This window comes from Trichomonas vaginalis, chromosome V, assembly GCF_026262505.1.
Source record: "Trichomonas vaginalis G3 chromosome V, whole genome shotgun sequence".
Lineage (NCBI taxonomy): Eukaryota > Parabasalia > Trichomonadida > Trichomonadidae > Trichomonas > Trichomonas vaginalis.
In genome coordinates, this window is record NC_067207.1 from 17,837,599 (window position 1) to 17,854,362 (window position 16,764).

A 16,764-nucleotide genomic window follows, 5' to 3' on the forward strand; every position below is an offset into this window, starting at 1 on the left:
AATCCCTGAAATCATATCTTTTATACAAAAAAATGAAGAATAAATAAAATAAAACTAACTTTATTTTTTTTATTTCGGGAAAATTCATGAAAATTCATGAGGTGAGAAAACAGGTGAGAAAACAGGTGAGATCTCACCTCTTCACCTAAACATTATTTTTACTGAATTCAGCAACAAAATTCAAATTGTAAAAAGTCAAGCTTGAAAATCTAATGTTTAGTCTTAGTAAGATGGTAGCTTCTTAAAGCAAATACCATTGCTGAGTTTTTATGTACGTGAAGAAAGTACAATGAATTCAATTACGAGTACAATTGCAATGACAACTAAGGCAACTATTTTTTGTCTTTTGCCAGCAAGGTACTTCTTCTCTTCCAATGGTTCGCAGAACTATACTCACTCATGAGAAATGCCAAAATGGTTTAATAGAAAAAGTGTCATTTTTTTCATGTCCGAAGACTCGAAGGTGCAACACTTCCAAAATACCGACGAACTCAGAAGAGCAGCATGGCAGTATCTTCTTGACAACTTCTTTGAGTTCTCAGGTACACCCTTGGAAAATGCTGAAACTCCGACACAGAGAATTTGGAGAAATTGCACTCCAATACTACATTGACAAACAAAGGGTAAACAAAGGGTAAACAAAGGGTAAAATAAGACTAAAAACTTAACGTTTAAAAAGTGACATTTTTATGAGCTCCGAGTCACCGAGAAAACTTGTCAGATGTTAGCCTTACTTCCCTGAGGAGGATGGAAGCGTTACATACGTAAGGTTCAAAAACAAACGAACCTGGAATTGCGTACCAAATTCGCAATTACATGACCATGGAAGAGTACGAAAGGTTCCTACAAGAGAAACCAGCTCTAAACAACTCCGAAAAGAAGGAATAAAAAGTTTAACTCGTAATTGTTTATTTTTTTACTGGTATGGGCAAGCTGCAAGAATGAAGTCGACTATCTCAGTCTTTGTCTTGACCAGTTGGACGGCTCTTGCGAGTACGTCTGTTTTGCGGTCTCCAGCTGGTGTCTGACCTTCGTAATTGCGCATGTTCTTGAGAGCTCCAACTGTAAATGATTGTAGGATGAAGAGTCTCTCAGACTGCTTGAGGTAGTCTTCACGGTCACGAACCGAATCTGTGGTACGAGTCGAATTGGTCGACCTTAGGGAAGAGACTGAAAGCCTGTCGTCTTCCATAGGGCTGTGGCATAATCTTTGCGTAAACGGTTCAGGACCTTCTTCGAACCTTGGTCTCTCTTCGATTTGGATTGAGATGGAATTGTTGGGGTGGAGCTTGCTGGAACATCCAAGGGTTGGGGAAGTAAGGCATAGGCTGAGGAGGAGGGTAGTTCGGGAAGCCTTGTGGTAGGTAGTAACCTTGAGGTGGAAATTGGTAGTAATTTGGTGGAGGGACTTGCTGGAACTGAGGTTGCTGAGGAGACTGTTGTGGTTCTGCAGCTTTCGGTTCTTCTGGTTTGGGAATGGACTCGGTTGGTGGGACGTCGGACATTCGTTTGTGTCCTGTCGGAAGGAAAAATTTTTCCTGTCGGAAGGAAGAACTTTTCCTGTCGGAAGGAAAAACTTTTTCTGTCGGAAGGAAAAACTTTTTCTGTCGGAAGGAAAAACTTTTTCTGTCGGAAGGAAAAACTTTTTCTGTCGGAAGGAAAAACTTTTTCTGAAGTTCGACCAAAAAGTTCTCAATTTTCGAAAATTTGAATGGTTTACGGACGGACAACTGGAAGAGTTCTTCCTGTCGGAAGGAAAAATTTTTTCTGTCGGAAGGAAAATTTTTTCCAGTTGTCGGGAAAATATTTTCCTGTCGGATGGAAGGACTCGGAATGCCAGAAGGATTTGACGAGGCAATTTACCTAATTGAAATTAACGACCGCGTAAAAGACTACTTGCGCAAGGTAATGAAGCCCAAGGTCAAGTTCACCACTATTTCTGGAAGGTCTACACTTCAGCTCGAGACTTCGACTGGAATTCCAATTCAAATACCAGACGGGACAGCCTACGATGGCATAAAGGACGCCAAAAGAGAAGCTCTTGTTAAGTTCCTAAACAAACGTCCTTGGATAAAAATACCAAACAAGGAGAACCCCCTACCCCATATGAAATTGGCAATTCAGTCTCTCCTTCACTTCTCGGGTCAGCCGTTCTACATAACCTGTGAAGGCGACATCCAACCAGTTCAGTAAACCTTAACGTTTAGAGTAAAAACATTTTTTTTCATTTTTTGAATGAAGCAAGTTAAATTCGTCCCACACCAATCTCAATGGACCGATGAAGAGTTTCAAGCCATAATTGAAGACGTTGAGAACGACATAGACGGCGAACTTGAAGGAGTTCAAACCACAATTGCAACCAAAATTGCAGGAGTCAAGGAACAGATAGCTCCACTTAAAGCTACCAAAGCTACTCTTGACCTCATGGATAGTTACCGTTTAGATGTCAAGAGTGGAATAAGACATTTAAAATTAAAACTTCTAAACTACGAAGCTATACTCCAAAAGTTAGCAGAAATGAGAAGACTTTACCAGAGCTACTTACATGTAAGGACTTACCTTCAAGCAGTCCGACCAAAGATGAATTTGTTGACATTGTCCCAATTTTGTCCGAAAGTCAGCTCAGATGTTTCGAACTGCTCCCAACATATCCGGAATATGAACGTTTGCCTGAACTCTTCCACAATCTCAAAAAACGTTTTTTGGTTCTCATGTTCCAAACTTTTATCGGAAGAGACAACAAACGTTCAGAAGAAGAACAAGATATTATTTTAAACTTGTTGTATGACATAACTGTCATAACAAGCTTTTTGAAGTAAAACCGCCATTCTCAAACCACTTCATTTTTTCGATGTCCGAACAAGCACCGAAGCCAAACTCAATGGCAGATGTCCTTTCAAGGTTGACAGACAAGCGCCCAGTTCAAATTCAAATTGCCCAATTGAACGCTCATCTGTCAAACACCATTCAGACTCTCCAAAGTAGTCTTATGGAAGAGATAACCAATCTCAAAGTCGATGTCCTCACGAACCAAGCTTCCAATAAGAAATGCCTGAACGATTTCGCGGAAATCTTGCGCAATACAACATAGAGAACCAAAACCTTGCCCGACTCATCTACCGTTTCTTCGAAGAGATAGACGCCATCTGGAAGGCACTCGGAAAGGACAGAACATGCAACACCGTACTTCGTGAGTACCAAATTGAAGAAGGAGTTGTCGAGGAAGAAGAGGAAGAAGAAGAAGTTTGGGCAACCCTTGTTGCCGATGACACTTACGAAATTTCCCAACCCTACCCATACAAAATCCGCAACAAGGAGACAGGCAAGGTTCTTACCCCAGTCCTCAACAACTTGGGACACTTGAACCTTAACCTTCGGAATCGCGGTTCAATCTCCATGGGCAAGCTTGTCGCAATTCAATGGGTTCCAAATCCAGACAAGAAGACGAAGGTCAGACACATTGACGGTGACAAGCTCAACAACCGTAAGGAGAACCTCGAGTGGTTCTAAGAGTAAAAAATTTTATTTTAGGGGGAAACCCCAAGTAAATTTAGGTGTTTATTTGGATAAGTATGTTAAATTAAGGGCAATTTGCAAAATTAGTTCCCGACTTTTGAATTGGACTCTTTCGTTATCCCAGTTGCGTAGGAGGTCGTCCCAGAGAAGTTGGTAGAATTGCCAATCCAAGGACGATTTGTCCTCCCAGGCATTGAGGATGTACTGCTCGTAGAGTTTCATGACCTCTGCCTTGCACCAGACACCCTCTCCCTTGGAACGTAAGGCTTCTTCGAAGTGCTCGAATGCGATTGGCTGCTTGACCATCCGAAATGACACTTTTTGTCCGTTTGGTCAATGTTCGTGTCTCGTGCCATAGTCGACGAAAATACAGACAAACAGGTTATATATGAGTTTGAGACCAAGAATGGTGTAACTCGACCTGTCCGATTCAAAGACTCCGAGGGCGACCATGAAATTAAACGGAAATTAGCTAGGAAGGAATATAAAAATTTTTTATTTCATGCAATGTTTTATTTCTGTGCCGTCTTCAAGTATGCCCCAATACTTACGCTTGGAGAGGACATGAACTTCGGTGAAAATTTTGTCCAATTTGAATCGACCCATCTTTTCACCGACCATACCCATTTCAATGAGTTTGTTATAGCCTTCTTCGTTCGTCATGAGTGCGTCAATGTTCTCATAGTAAACCTTGACTTTCGATTTGACTTCGGAGAAGAATTTGTTGTAGTTGTCAAGTACTGCCTTTGCGAACTGAGGGTAAGACCAATGTTCGACAATAGGTTTTAATGTGGTTACTAAGCCACTTTGACCTTGAGTGAATTCGTACTTCAAAACAAAAGGAGAAAACCTTTCAACAAAGTTGTCGACCTTCTCATAATGTTTACTCTTCATCTCTTGAGGTTTCTTAATGGAATATCCCCATGTCGAATTCATAAGCAATTTGAGTGTCATTGCAAGTTTGGGGTTTGAAGCTTTCCTAATATCATACAGTTGTTGTATGACTTTTCCAACTGTATAGTTCCTTCCCGGGAACTCACCATCTTCGTTTGGAATTCCAGTCGGAATATATTGGACAAACCTCATGTATGCAGCGTTAAGGTCGACATAGTATATCTTTTCGTTTGAGTCGAACTTGTCGCAACCAATTGGTCCAGTTTGTGGAAATTCAAGTGAGTCTCTTATCTTCTGAGAAACTTCTCCTGTTATCTCATAAACGTCGTCGAAGCAACCTGTTTCATATAAAACCTTCTGACCTAACTCAGAGCTCTCCAATACAATTTGACGTCAATTGGATGTCTCAATGGAAGTTTATTTATAGCATCTTGAAGTTCTTGCAACCTCATTGGAAGTTCTTCTGGTTCAGGTTGGTATCCGAACAATCCAACTCCTTGTGGAATTGTGTACTTCTTTTGTACTAGAACTTTGTCTGGAACAACTTTTGGTCTTGCTAACAGTGAAAAGTTTGTTTCGTCTTTTGGTACAAAAGTTTCTGTCAGCTTGTCATCTGGAATTGGTTCCAACAAACCTTTCTCGAAAAGAATGTTTACAGCTCTGACAATGTTGCACTTGCCTTTTCCGAAAATGGGTTTGTAAGACTTTCGTTCAACATGAAGTGGTTGTGGACAATTACAATCTTCAACCATGGTAAATTGAACTCAACAACATAGTCGTCATGTGAAGAACCTTTAGCTGTAGGTATGTTGACTCGGATATTGACATTTGCCAACGGTGCAATTTTTGCCAATTGACCTCTGAGAATGTACCTTGTCTTCACACATGACTCAAGATACTTCATCTTCTCATCTGTAACAAGACCAGAGTTCCTGAGACATGTAAGAATGCAAGGTTCGTTGACAATTGTTTCAATTGAATTGTAAATTCCATACCTTGTCAAGTCAATGTCAGACTTATTTATGAAGGGGAAGTATCCAGCATGTTGTCTGACTGCTTGAGGGTTAGGTTGGTACCATTCGAACTTGACACTTGCAATTCCTTCAATTGCATTCAAAATGTCTGAGTCGGAGTCAACCATTTGTTCTCTCTTTGTAGTCTTGAAAGCGTCAAGAAGTTTTGCGGCTGTTTGTTCATTGCCATGTGCATAGTAAATGTGACCATCCAAATCTGTTATGGTCAATCTGAGATTGTGTCCTTTCTTATTTCCGTCTTGTATGGCAGCAAGTACTCCCATGAAGCCTTCTTTGTTCTTTCCTTCGTCAAAGTTTACTGTAAAGGTTCGACCAGATGTAATTTGACTTCTAACTTCACGATACTTTTCATATGCATATCTTGTTTCTTTCCATGGGAGCATGACCATCCTCTGCACTACCTTTTTTCCTTCTCAAAGGATGCAATTGTTCGTCATGTTTCCAGTAGAATCTGGCAAAGCCGTCGTGTCCTTCAACTTGAGGTTCACTAACATCGAAAGGCATGTCCATAAGACGTTCTTCTTCTAACCTCTCTAGTCTGTTTGGATAATTGGCACGTGCTGTTTCCAAATCCATTTCGTAGCGAAGACCAGACAATTTGTCATAGCCTTTTATGGGTCTTCCCTTCCTATATTTAAAATTCTTCGAAACTCTCCAACCATATCCTTGTAACTCTGCTTTTATTCTAGCAGATTTTCTATCGATTCTATATGGGGGCATTTTTATAAAAATAAAAAAATATGTTTTTTTTCTTTACTTAACATAACCGCCTGCTGCCATAAGTCTTTGACGCCAACCCATACCAGCTAATGAAGGTTGACTTGGTTTAGTTTGGAAACTAAACTTTGGTTTTGGTTTATCTTCAGTTTTTGGTTTCTCTTCTTCTATCGGTTTTTCGTCACTTTTCGGTTCCTCTGACTTTACCTCACCTGCAGGAACAGTTGTGTCGTCAACATCTTCATAAATATCATATGCCATTTGTTTTTGTTTTCCTTTCAACTTTTTGTGTTTGTTGTAAAGTTTAGAATATTTCGACTCTAAGTCAATGAGATGTTCTATAATGAACTGTTGGTCAGTGAAGTAAACTTTTCCATCTGTTGTCTCGAAAGCTCCTTCAGACTTCAATATTTTATTTGTGAGAGTCTGTTTCTTTTTTGAGATACTAGCCGTTCCATTTTTATGAAAAGTGACTTTATAGTTAGGGTTTGTATTTCCAGACCTGGCACTTTCTATTATTGAATTTTTTCTCTTCATCTGTAAGTTTTGACAGGTTTTGACAATGGTTCTGAACTTTTTGTTTGTGGTGTCAAATCTACCGTTTCAACTTCTTCGGTCATTTCACATCTCAGTAAAAAATTTTAGTTTGGTTTGTTTTCAACTGGTTGTTTAGGTTTTTTAAGTCGGTCTAAAACTTCCTGAGGTATAGGAAGAACTTGACAAACACGTGGTGTAACTGCTGGAAGTCGACAAATCCATCTTGAACCCATTTGTCTCAATGCTGTATTGTTCATTTCATCTCAGTAAAAAACTTTACATTCCCCACGTTTGAGGCGGTTGAGGTTGGTTATTGTTTACCCACTGTTGTGCATGGTTATATCCTCTGTTAAAGAATCTTTCACCTTGGTCCATATAGTGTCCTGCTTGGTTATAGTAGTCATTTGCTTTGTTATAATAGTTTCCTGCTTGTCTTCCTACATTGTCCATCCATCCTTGAACTTTTCCTCTTGTTTCAGGATTTGGAATAAGATTTGTTGCATCTCGTGCTACATCCCAACCTTTCTGTACAGTTTGTATAATAGGTTGTGCTTTCTCTTTAAGTATACCTAATGTACTCAAAATCTTCCTTCCAACTCCAAATACACCTCTGGCTATTGTTCCCACTGCGGGCAAAAATCTAGATGCGACTCCTGCTAATGCGCCAAATAAACCCATTTCTTATAGGATAAAAAATGACGAATCCAAAAAGGACCCCTATGTTTCTAAAGCGACAAAGAAAGCACTCATGGTAAAAATCTTTAGTTCAACACCAAATGCTTGGTTTATGGATATCTTGGAAAAACATTCCGAGGTATAGAGAAGATGGACCACCATACTGGTAATATTTGTTGGTCAAAACACAAGATACTGTGAAGCCATACCATTATGGTCCAAAAATATTTTAGATGTGAAAACTGCTTTGACAATATTCGTTGACAAATACCATCCAACAAAACTGACATCTGACTGTGAAAGTTCTTTCAAATCAGATGATGTAAAAAACTATCTGCGTTCAAAAAATGTAAACCAATATTTCATTGTCGACCAAAACCATTCTGCTCTTGGTGTCATTGACGGTTGTATAAAAATGTTAAGAGACTTAAACCAACCACAAGGTGGTGAAGCAAATGAAATGTCATATGACGACAAGTATAGACACTTCTCCATGGCAAAGATGAGACAAGTTTTAAATATTTACAATAACCGTAAACAAAAAGGTTTGGGAAACCACTCCCCGAAGAAATGAAAAACAACCCTGACTTAGAGAAAGACTATATATTTAATAATTTAGTCAAAAGAGACAAACAAGAAAGAAGGCCGGGCTTCAAACTTCAGAAAGGTGACAAAGTAAAAATAGAAATACCTAAACGCGACCCATATGAAAATACTATTGACTATGACAACAATGGGAACTCGACAGGTACTCACATTCGTGTTCGTAAAAATAGAAGAAAGTATACAAGAGAATATTATGAAGTTTTAGGCAAACATGGCAAATGTACACACTGCAAGCAGAAGATAAAACTACTATTGCCAGACCTCGTTTCAAACTTGTCAAAGTTCAAGGTGGTATACTTTCAAAGACAGTTCCTAACAAATATAAGACAACTCCTGACGAATATGCTAAAGAAGTTGAAAATGACGACTAAGCATTTCTATACCATGCGTAAACTGTCATGTAAGGTGGCATATTCTTTACTTTGTCCCGTTGTTTGCGTATATCCTGTAACGCGATGTGTATGGTTTTCCTGCCCTCAGTGTTACTCCAGTAACAATCTATAGCAAACTTAACGTTGTCTTTAACATCATATCCTTTACCTTTTATCATTCCTGACCAATCCCAATATCTATGCTTATGCCAACCTGCTTGAGATGTACTTAAATCTATGTAGTGACTGTGTGCAGGTAAATTTTCACCTGAAATCGTTTTACTTCCACCTGTTTCCTTTGAAGAGTTTGCACAATACAAAAACCTGTCGACTATTTGAGTCCAAGTTCCAAAACCCAGAACTGTTTCTGGTCTGGTAGAGTTCATTGACGTATAAATAGAGCCTATAGGATATAATGTTTGAAGTATTTCTGTCTTTAATGTTTGAAGCTCTGTTTTGTCTGCTTTCTTGTCTAACTTTTCTTGAAGTTCATTTACGTCAGAAATGTTATGTTTATGATATTTTTGTGGGTATGTTCCTTCTGTCCATGCGAAAATATATTCTTTTGTTGCATCTACATATCCAGCTATCCATTTCGAGTCTGCTTTTGTATTCCTTAACTCTGTAACACCTTTCTCAAGCTCTTTCAACTGTTGTCCATCTTCCATTAAACCTCTGGTATGACTTGAAACCGTTTGTGCCAACATATCTACAGTTTCTTTGTCAGGTTTGTCATCTAACTTTTCTTGAAGTTCATTTACGTCAGAGATGTTATGTGTATGATTTTTGTCGGCTTTATTTGAAACATCTATGTCAAGTCTTTGCAAATGGACACTATCTTCCATTAAACCTCTGGTATGACTTGAAACCGTTTGTGCCAACATATCTACAGTTTCTTTGTCAGCTTTCTTTTCAACATCCTCTTTTGTTGCATATGTTGCATCTGCTCTGTCATGTTCTTCTTGAACTTTTTCAATGACATATTCTTTGTCAGCTTTGTTGTCAACATCTGCTTTCAAAAGAAGTTCATTTATAGGTTTCTCGTTTAAAGTTCCTTTTGTTGGATTTATACAGACAGTATGGTTCTTATTGTCTTGAAACAGAAACTCATCTGTCATTGGGTTTAATGTCAGTTTTAAGTTTCCTTCTTTCAATGACTCAGATATCTTAGAATAGTTTGAAAAGTTTGTTGTGTTCTTATTTAGAGCTTGCATAATGAGTTGTCGGTTGTGTTGTATTTCTCTCATGGAAGCAATATCTTTCGACATTTTTATTCTAGATAAAATATGCTTTCAATAGAAAAAGAAAATTCAAGAGTTGCTACAACTAAACCATTAGATGAACTTTTTACTAATGTCGGTCAAAAGTTTGAGACAGAGACCGTAAAGCATGAAGGCTATCGTTTTGACTACCCATTAAGATGGCTAAGAGACCCATCTGTCACAAAAGCTATTGGCTTTCGTAGAATGAAGTTCATTTCAGAAGCCATACATGGTTTCCCATTTACGGTCGGTTTTGAAGTTCGATACTATAACAAAGAAAAACATACGTATGAGAAATTTGAACAGGGAAAACTTTTACAAGTTAGTTTGCTTGTAAACTTAGAAACAACTCTTCAAGCTTTTCAAGAAAAAATAAACGACATCTATATCGAATATGCAAACCAGTATAACATTGACGAAGGAGAATACCATCTCGATATTATTTATGACAGGAAAAAATGCAACTGTTAAAATCAATAAAATAGAAGACCTTGGAGAAAACGTTTATATTTCTACAAAATATAACAACTTGGCATGGTATAGATTTATGAGGATGTTAAATCAGCCTGCAGCATATCCAGTACACCCAGACTTTTATGAAGTCGAAAACCCTAATGGAACATATGAAAATATTTTCGACCAAGATGCTATTATTGTTCATGCTTCATTTTCTGGCGCCCAAAACTCTTTCTTATGCTTGGCAAATGACTTTTACGAAAAACCTACAAAGTTATACGAACCACCAAGTGGAAGTATTTCAGACTTTCAAGTATGGTTTACTACAGATGGAAAAAAAGAATAATTCCATTATACCATGCGTTTTACTTAGAACTTAGTTTCATATACAACTACTATCGAACGGTAAAAATATAATTTTTTAATACGGTTGAGGTGTTGGATTTGGTTGCCAACTAGACTGTGGTGCAGGTTCAGGCTGTTGTATAACAGGAGCTTGTTCTTCTGGTTCAGGGTCTTTAGGTATAATACCAACAAACTGACCTACTCTTTTACCAATATTTTTGACACCGTTCCATACTCCTCTTCCGACAGATTTTATTCCATTCCATATACCTCTTCCAACTTTCTGAAGAAGTTTCCAATACTACTGAAGAAACCCATTTTACTATATGTAAAAATCTAATGTCCGCCTAGTCTCTTACGTTTCCTGTTGAGTTCCATAGCATTCTTTAACTGGAGCTCATACATTCTGTTTCTCCTCTGGTAGAAAACATATTCTGGGTCAACTCCTGTGTTCGCGTCATCTGCATAAAGTTGTTTATATCCCACTTCAGGGTTTGTATAAAACTCTTTCCATCTCATATTTGCATACCATGGTGGCAAACCTAACGCAGCGTCATTTGACATGGCAGTTTGCATTTGTACATCTGTTGGCACTTGACCATAGTTGCCATTGCAGTTTGTATTCTAACTTCATTTGGAATATTCTCTGGGTTTGGTTGTCCAGGTTGCTGTGCATTCGCTAAGTTCTGTGCGTCCATTTAATATTAGATAAAAATATCTCTTACGAGTACATATACTGAACATTTGCAGGCATTGGTTCATCTTCATATTCTCTGTACTTTTCTGCCACGTCAAATAAATAAATGACACAATGGAAAAACCTAAAACAAGTAGTCCTATTTCAAACCACATTTACTTACTAATAAAATTTCTTTGTTATGACACTTTCTCCAGTTTATAGGACCTCTCTCATATTCTATCTTGTCATATATAAACTCATAGTCATGTATGTCCTCTAACCATCTCATAACGGTTTCCAAACCACTTTTATCGGATGTAAAGTAAAAGCATGGATGGTTATGTATAACGTCTAAAGTTTCTAAAGAGTCTCTCAAAGTCCAGTCTACTTGGTATTGAAAATCCCATGTGTTATAGAACGGCGGGTCCACTATAAAGAAAACATTTTCCTTGTCTTTATATTTTTCATACAACTCTGTCCAATGACATCTCACAAACTCTATACCCTCAATATATTTTTCTATGTCCTCTTTGAAAACATTTGTATAGTTAAGATATAAAACTTTTGACATAAGTGTTTCAATGTCATGAACTCTTATAGCACCACTATATAATAGTCTAGCAGATATACTATTCCAGTCTATATATTCTGCTTTTTTCAAAACCTCTCTCACAATATTTTTCTTATCTAATGGTATACGTTCCATCTTACCTATAGGTATCTTTTCTTTTAACTCTTTCAATATATTGTTTGTGTCTGGAATATGTTTGAGACGGTTCATATAGTTGTCGAAGTCATTGCATATAATCTTTGAGTCAGGAAATACGGTATGGCACAAATGGGATATATAGAAACTTCCACCGAACAAATCTACAAATGTTAGACCATTCGGTAGTTTCTTAAGTTCTCTCAATATAATATCTTTACATCTACTCTTATTTCCAAAGAACGGTAACGGTGGTTTTGTAAAATTCATTTATATATAATAATAAAAATGTTTTTACCCGAAAAGTGACAGAAAAGTGACAAAACATGAAAACATATATAATTTGTGAAAAGCGACACATTATATAATGTTTTCGACCCAGAAGACTAACAATTTTCCGAATAAAAACTTCATTTATACTAAACATCTTCGGGGCTAGAGGGCGCAACGCGCCTGGAAGCCCTCCAAATATAAACTTCATTTATACTAAACATCTTCAGGGCTAGAAGGGGCGCAGCCCCTGGAAGCCCCTCATACCTGACCTCTATATATTTTCAATAATGGAATTTGAAAACCATTCTCAAAAGTTCTCAGAAAACCTTTTTTTCATTAATTTTAAGAAATCTGAGTATTAAATTAAGTGATAAATTCGTTTGACACTACTTTAATTTTTAAATTCAAAAAATTATATGTGCTTCTTAAAATGACTCAAAAAATTTTATTATAAAATAATATATAATATTAAAAATCCCACAACATTTTTTTACTTTACATAATCGTACTTCCTCGACGATTAATTTCCACTCAATTTCTATCGTTGACCGAACTTAGCATGCAACAATATGATTTATACATATGAAAAATAATATATAAAAATATAATTTTGAGATAATTATGTAAATAATATTTTAAATATTTGAATTTGAGGTATAATTTTATAGTAAAATATATTATAAAGAGTATTTATATAAATAATGTAAAATAATATAAGTAATAAAAATTGAGACCCCTCCCTGTTTTTGATGTTTTGTCACTTTTTCGGTAATTCTTATTGTTTCCTGATACATAATCAGTGCTTTGTAGGCTCCTATTCCCTCGAGAAAGTTCGAAAACTTGGTCGCAATTGCATCTGATTGCGACCAAGTTTTCGAACTTTCTGGTAGGAATTGAAGGGTGAGAGGTATATAGTATGCCTATATGCCTCTCACTCTCAGATTACATTAACGTACATAAAAAAAATATTTTTAGATTGATTTTTACTAACCTGAACCTCGGAGTAACGAGGTATTCGTAGATATGATGTAGGCTATTGTTTTAAGCGGTAAGCTCGGAAACTTTTGTTAGATAACTTAGCATCCAAATCTACGATTTGCAATGAATCATCAGTAAGTAAATAGTTGTATTAAAAAGATGTAAATACGATAATATTAAGTGTTTATTCGTAATGATTTGAGAATTTGTTGAAAATTTATTGAACTTGCTCGAGATTTTCATTTTCTGAGCTCGTCAATGCTTTCCTTAAGGTTTTTTAATTGACCGTCGACTATCCAGAATGGTTCTTGTTCTGGATTTCGATACCAGTGATCATCAATTTCACTGGCCTCGAATTCATTCGGCGTAAAGTAAACGTTCGTTTCAGGATTCACAGGCAAAGAAGAATGGGGCATATTATTGTAAAATCTGATGACCCGTGGAAGATCTGATTCTGACTTGCAGTTTCTTTCCACGTATGGCCACCATCTCTCAATCTTACCATTTGCCTGTGGATTGCCCGGTTGAATGAAAATATGCTCAATTCCACGTTCAACCAAAAGTTGATGAAATGAGCTTTTATTTTCAAGGCCGTTATCGGTCCAAATAGCGTATGGTGGTTGAGGTAGAGTACTTAATGCTCTTTTAAGAACTGCAGTTGTATTTTGAGCTGTTTTTTCGGTAAAGAAATTAAAATCTATGATTTTTCGCGATCTGTCGTCTATTATCGCAAACAAATATTTGCCTATTCGTTTCCTCCAATAGTGGATATCAGCATGCCAAATTTGATGACATTTGGATGCTAGATAATTTCGAGGAATGTATTTTTGCTGACTTTCTTGATTTTGAGGGGGAGTATCTGCGATAATCGCTTCGTGTATTTTCCTGCCCATTCTATATGAGGGAGAATCGAAATTTTTTGTAATGTATGTTGCCGTTTGAAGAGATTCGCGTAATGGATTTATTTCAATAGGCGTACCTTCTATTGGAGTCACAACTGGAACTAAAGTTGTGCGGTCAACTTCATCGAGCCAGTTTCCAGACTCATAATTTATTTCTCCATTTTTTTTGAATTTCTGATTGAATTTTTTGAAATTCTTCTGGATTCTTCTCAATATTGACAAGGTCTGTTTTCATTTTCTGAATAATTTTATTGATGCCTGCATCGGGCATTAAATCTTTCAAATTTGCATAAGCTTGGCAGGCATCAAGATTAATTTCTATTTGTTTTCTTCCAAATTTTCTCTGACAAGCTTTTTGAACATGGTTTTGGATATTTCACGAAAGGTACCATTATTTAAACGGGCCTTTTTGCAAATATCCTTTAGCTTCATTCCAGAGTTAATTTGTTGAACCGATTCCTTTAGCCATTCGATGTCAACTAATTTTCTGGAGGTACGATGCCAGTGATATGGATCCATTTGATTTTTGTAAAAGTTTACAAAAACTTCCATTCTGAAAAATAGTATGGATTTGATATAAAAAATAATATGTAATAGTGTAATATTGATTAAATAATAAAAATAAGTTTTTTTTTTAAAATAATTTTGGCGCCAAAAGTCACTTTTTCTAGCGACCCTTTTCGGTATGGTATACTCCGTCGGATTACGAACCTATTTTTATTATTTTTTATATCAAATCCATACTATAAAGTGAGTTTAAGTACTACTGTGAACAGCATGAGATTGAAGTAATGAGTAAAGGAGACTTTGAAACGCTTATGAAAGACAGTAAGGAGGTCGTTCATGAATGCAATGATGAAATAGTTCACGATGTCGTTCGTGAAGAAGCCATTGCAACAAAGAATGAGATAAAGGATTTCATAGAACTTAACAAGGAGGAGTTTAAAGAAGGCTATGAAGTGAAAAGATGTGAAGAAGATTTCTTGGCGTATTTGAAGAAAAAGAGACTAAAGCCAATGGCTCAAAATAAGTTTCAATCGATGTTTGAAAAGAAACGTTTGAGCTATGGTGGTGTAAGAAGCACATATTACTTTGTTAAGAAGTGAGGACATTTATTTTTGTCGTTAGTGTTGGAGTTTGTGTTTGTTGTTAGTGTTTGTCATTTGTGCTGAGGTTAGTACTTGATGTTAGTGTTGGAGTTTGTGTTTGTTGTTAGTGAGAGAATAAATTAAATCATAAACTTTGCCATGGTCTCTGTCCCTAGTAGTTTTCATTAAGTTCTGGAAATAATGAAAGTCATAAACTTTGCCATGGTCTCTGTCCCTAGTAGTTTTCATTATCTCACAGAGTTAATGAAAGTCATACTTTCTATCAGATGAAGCATGCAGATGAACATAATGAAAGTTAGTGGGTTTGCCACGAGTTATGAATAAAATATTGGCATATTAGATGAGGTAGCTGATGAAACAGATGAAGATAAATTAAATCTTGGACTTTGCCACACTCTGTCCCTAGTTCCTCAAAATCCTTGACAACGTTGCTTAGAAATTTTGGTTCAAAACCTCATCTGATTTTAATCTGTTATGCTACCTGTTAAGTTTCGCGAGATTATAAATGTCATGGAGTTATATAAAAAGGAGGGACAGCTATGGACACTGGAAGTACTTGTAAGGCTATCTGTTAAGATTGCATGAAATACTAAAAAGTCATGAAATCCATTATCGCTGTGCTAGCTTCACCTTAGAGTAAAATGACAAATAAAGTCACTGAAGCAATGAAACAAAAGTTTTTGGTAGAATACATTAAATCAGGAGCGGTTCCAGAAGGTTTTTACGTTCATACTATGAAGGATGGTAGAGTTCAGTTTAGAAAGATAAAGCAACCATTAGATAAAGAAGGAATTTTGAGAAAGATTAAACTTCATGAGGACAACATTGCTAAACTTAGGAAGAAGCTAGAAGAGTTGGAGAAAGGAAGAGAGTTATAAAGCAATGAATTCAACAGGGTGAAAAACCGGGTGAAAAAAGAGGTGAAATCTCACCTCTTCACCTAATTTATTTTTTGTGCTATGTTTTCATACGTGTGAGGGTGGCGATATCATTTATTTTTAAGTTTATTTTTTATTTTATTTTTTATTTTATTTTTTATAAATGACAGAACAAAAGCAACTCATACAAATCGAAAAATATAACAAACATACATTTAAACATTTATTCTTCCTTCCTGAGCATAACATGTTCTTTCAAATACATCCGAGACCAGTTGACTTTTCATTGACTGTGTATAAAGATAGAAATAGTTATATCATTAAACCATATGATGACGAAGGTAAGTTATGTAAATTGTACGTTAAGAAGTTAGAGAAAGTTTATGGCTTCAAGTATGACTACAATAGGGTTAACACTGATGATGAAGATATTGAGGAAAATTTATGAGAACATTAGTGAAGTCGTTAGTGAGAACGATAGTGAGAACGTTTATTTTTTACATTAGTGAGTTCGTTAGTGAAGTGGTTGGCGGCTTTGTAGATATTTAAGGTTAAGTTAGTGTTGTCGTTTGTGTTGTAAAATATACGTTAGCGGTTTTGTAAAGTGTCAAATTCACAAGTATTGGGTAAGGAGGCGCGCAGTGTCTCCGTACCGAAGACTTGTATACTAACTCCGTCAAACTCTAAGTATAAGCATGCCTCTATATGTAGAAACTGTCTGCGCTATTTATTTCCCGGCTCAAAAAACCACGGTGTCTGTGTGAGGAAAATACCCATTTTAGGACCCTGGGTAGGGGGTCATGAAAATTTTCCAAGAGTTGGAAAT

At 36.5% G+C, this 16,764-nt stretch overlaps 9 protein-coding genes and 4 pseudogenes across 13 annotated transcripts, besides 3 other annotated features; 4 read left to right on the forward strand and 9 right to left on the reverse strand.

Annotated features, from left to right (window-relative positions):
• Positions 1-9,222: part of a mobile genetic element that runs on past the window's edge.
• TVAGG3_0356580 lies at positions 917-1,505 on the reverse strand (annotated as a pseudogene). Its single transcript has one exon. A coding segment is annotated over exon 1 (589 nt).
• On the forward strand, positions 1,819-2,193 carry TVAGG3_0356590 (uncharacterized protein; the record flags this gene model as incomplete). Its single annotated transcript, XM_051231315.1, has 1 exon — positions 1,819-2,193. One exon carries the CDS (start codon positions 1,819-1,821, stop codon positions 2,191-2,193), a length of 375 nt encoding a protein of 124 aa, XP_051101045.1.
• On the forward strand, positions 2,236-3,510 carry TVAGG3_0356600 (annotated as a pseudogene). Its single transcript has one exon. A coding segment is annotated over exon 1 (1,275 nt).
• TVAGG3_0356610 (uncharacterized protein) lies at positions 3,559-3,822 on the reverse strand (the record flags this gene model as incomplete). The annotated part of the gene is made up of 1 exon (XM_051231316.1): positions 3,559-3,822. One exon carries the CDS (start codon positions 3,820-3,822, stop codon positions 3,559-3,561), a length of 264 nt encoding a protein of 87 aa, XP_051101046.1.
• On the reverse strand, positions 4,012-4,602 carry TVAGG3_0356620 (DNA/RNA polymerases family; the record flags this gene model as incomplete). Its single annotated transcript, XM_051231317.1, has 1 exon — positions 4,012-4,602. The coding sequence occupies one exon, from the start codon at positions 4,600-4,602 to the stop codon at positions 4,012-4,014; it is 591 nt and encodes a 196-aa protein (XP_051101047.1).
• TVAGG3_0356630 lies at positions 4,917-5,954 on the reverse strand (annotated as a pseudogene). Its single transcript has one exon. A coding segment is annotated over exon 1 (1,038 nt).
• Positions 6,198-6,563, reverse strand: TVAGG3_0356640 (phage tail repeat-like family; the record flags this gene model as incomplete). Its single annotated transcript, XM_051231318.1, has 1 exon — positions 6,198-6,563. A coding segment is annotated over one exon (366 nt), but the record flags the coding sequence as incomplete, so codon positions are not given.
• On the reverse strand, positions 6,975-7,376 carry TVAGG3_0356650 (uncharacterized protein; the record flags this gene model as incomplete). Its single annotated transcript, XM_051231319.1, has 1 exon — positions 6,975-7,376. The coding sequence occupies one exon, from the start codon at positions 7,374-7,376 to the stop codon at positions 6,975-6,977; it is 402 nt and encodes a 133-aa protein (XP_051101049.1).
• A 414-nt stretch (positions 9,223-9,636) lies between the features above and the next one.
• TVAGG3_0356660 (uncharacterized protein) lies at positions 9,637-9,891 on the forward strand (the record flags this gene model as incomplete). Its single annotated transcript, XM_051231320.1, has 1 exon — positions 9,637-9,891. A coding segment is annotated over one exon (255 nt), but the record flags the coding sequence as incomplete, so codon positions are not given.
• Positions 9,892-10,489: 598 nt separating this feature from the next.
• TVAGG3_0356670 lies at positions 10,490-10,731 on the reverse strand (annotated as a pseudogene). The gene has a single exon. A coding segment is annotated over exon 1 (242 nt).
• An 18-nt stretch (positions 10,732-10,749) lies between these two features.
• Positions 10,750-10,977, reverse strand: TVAGG3_0356680 (uncharacterized protein; the record flags this gene model as incomplete). The annotated part of the gene is made up of 1 exon (XM_051231321.1): positions 10,750-10,977. The coding sequence occupies one exon, from the start codon at positions 10,975-10,977 to the stop codon at positions 10,750-10,752; it is 228 nt and encodes a 75-aa protein (XP_051101051.1).
• A 1,661-nt stretch (positions 10,978-12,638) lies between these two features.
• Positions 12,639-12,856: a mobile genetic element.
• Positions 12,857-13,010: a mobile genetic element.
• A 278-nt stretch (positions 13,011-13,288) lies between these two features.
• Positions 13,289-13,942, reverse strand: TVAGG3_0356710 (transposition; the record flags this gene model as incomplete). Its single annotated transcript, XM_051231322.1, has 1 exon — positions 13,289-13,942. One exon carries the CDS (start codon positions 13,940-13,942, stop codon positions 13,289-13,291), a length of 654 nt encoding a protein of 217 aa, XP_051101052.1.
• Positions 13,943-14,742: 800 nt separating this feature from the next.
• TVAGG3_0356720 (uncharacterized protein) lies at positions 14,743-15,057 on the forward strand (the record flags this gene model as incomplete). Its single annotated transcript, XM_051231323.1, has 1 exon — positions 14,743-15,057. The coding sequence occupies one exon, from the start codon at positions 14,743-14,745 to the stop codon at positions 15,055-15,057; it is 315 nt and encodes a 104-aa protein (XP_051101053.1).
• Positions 15,058-16,764: the final 1,707 nt, after the last annotated feature.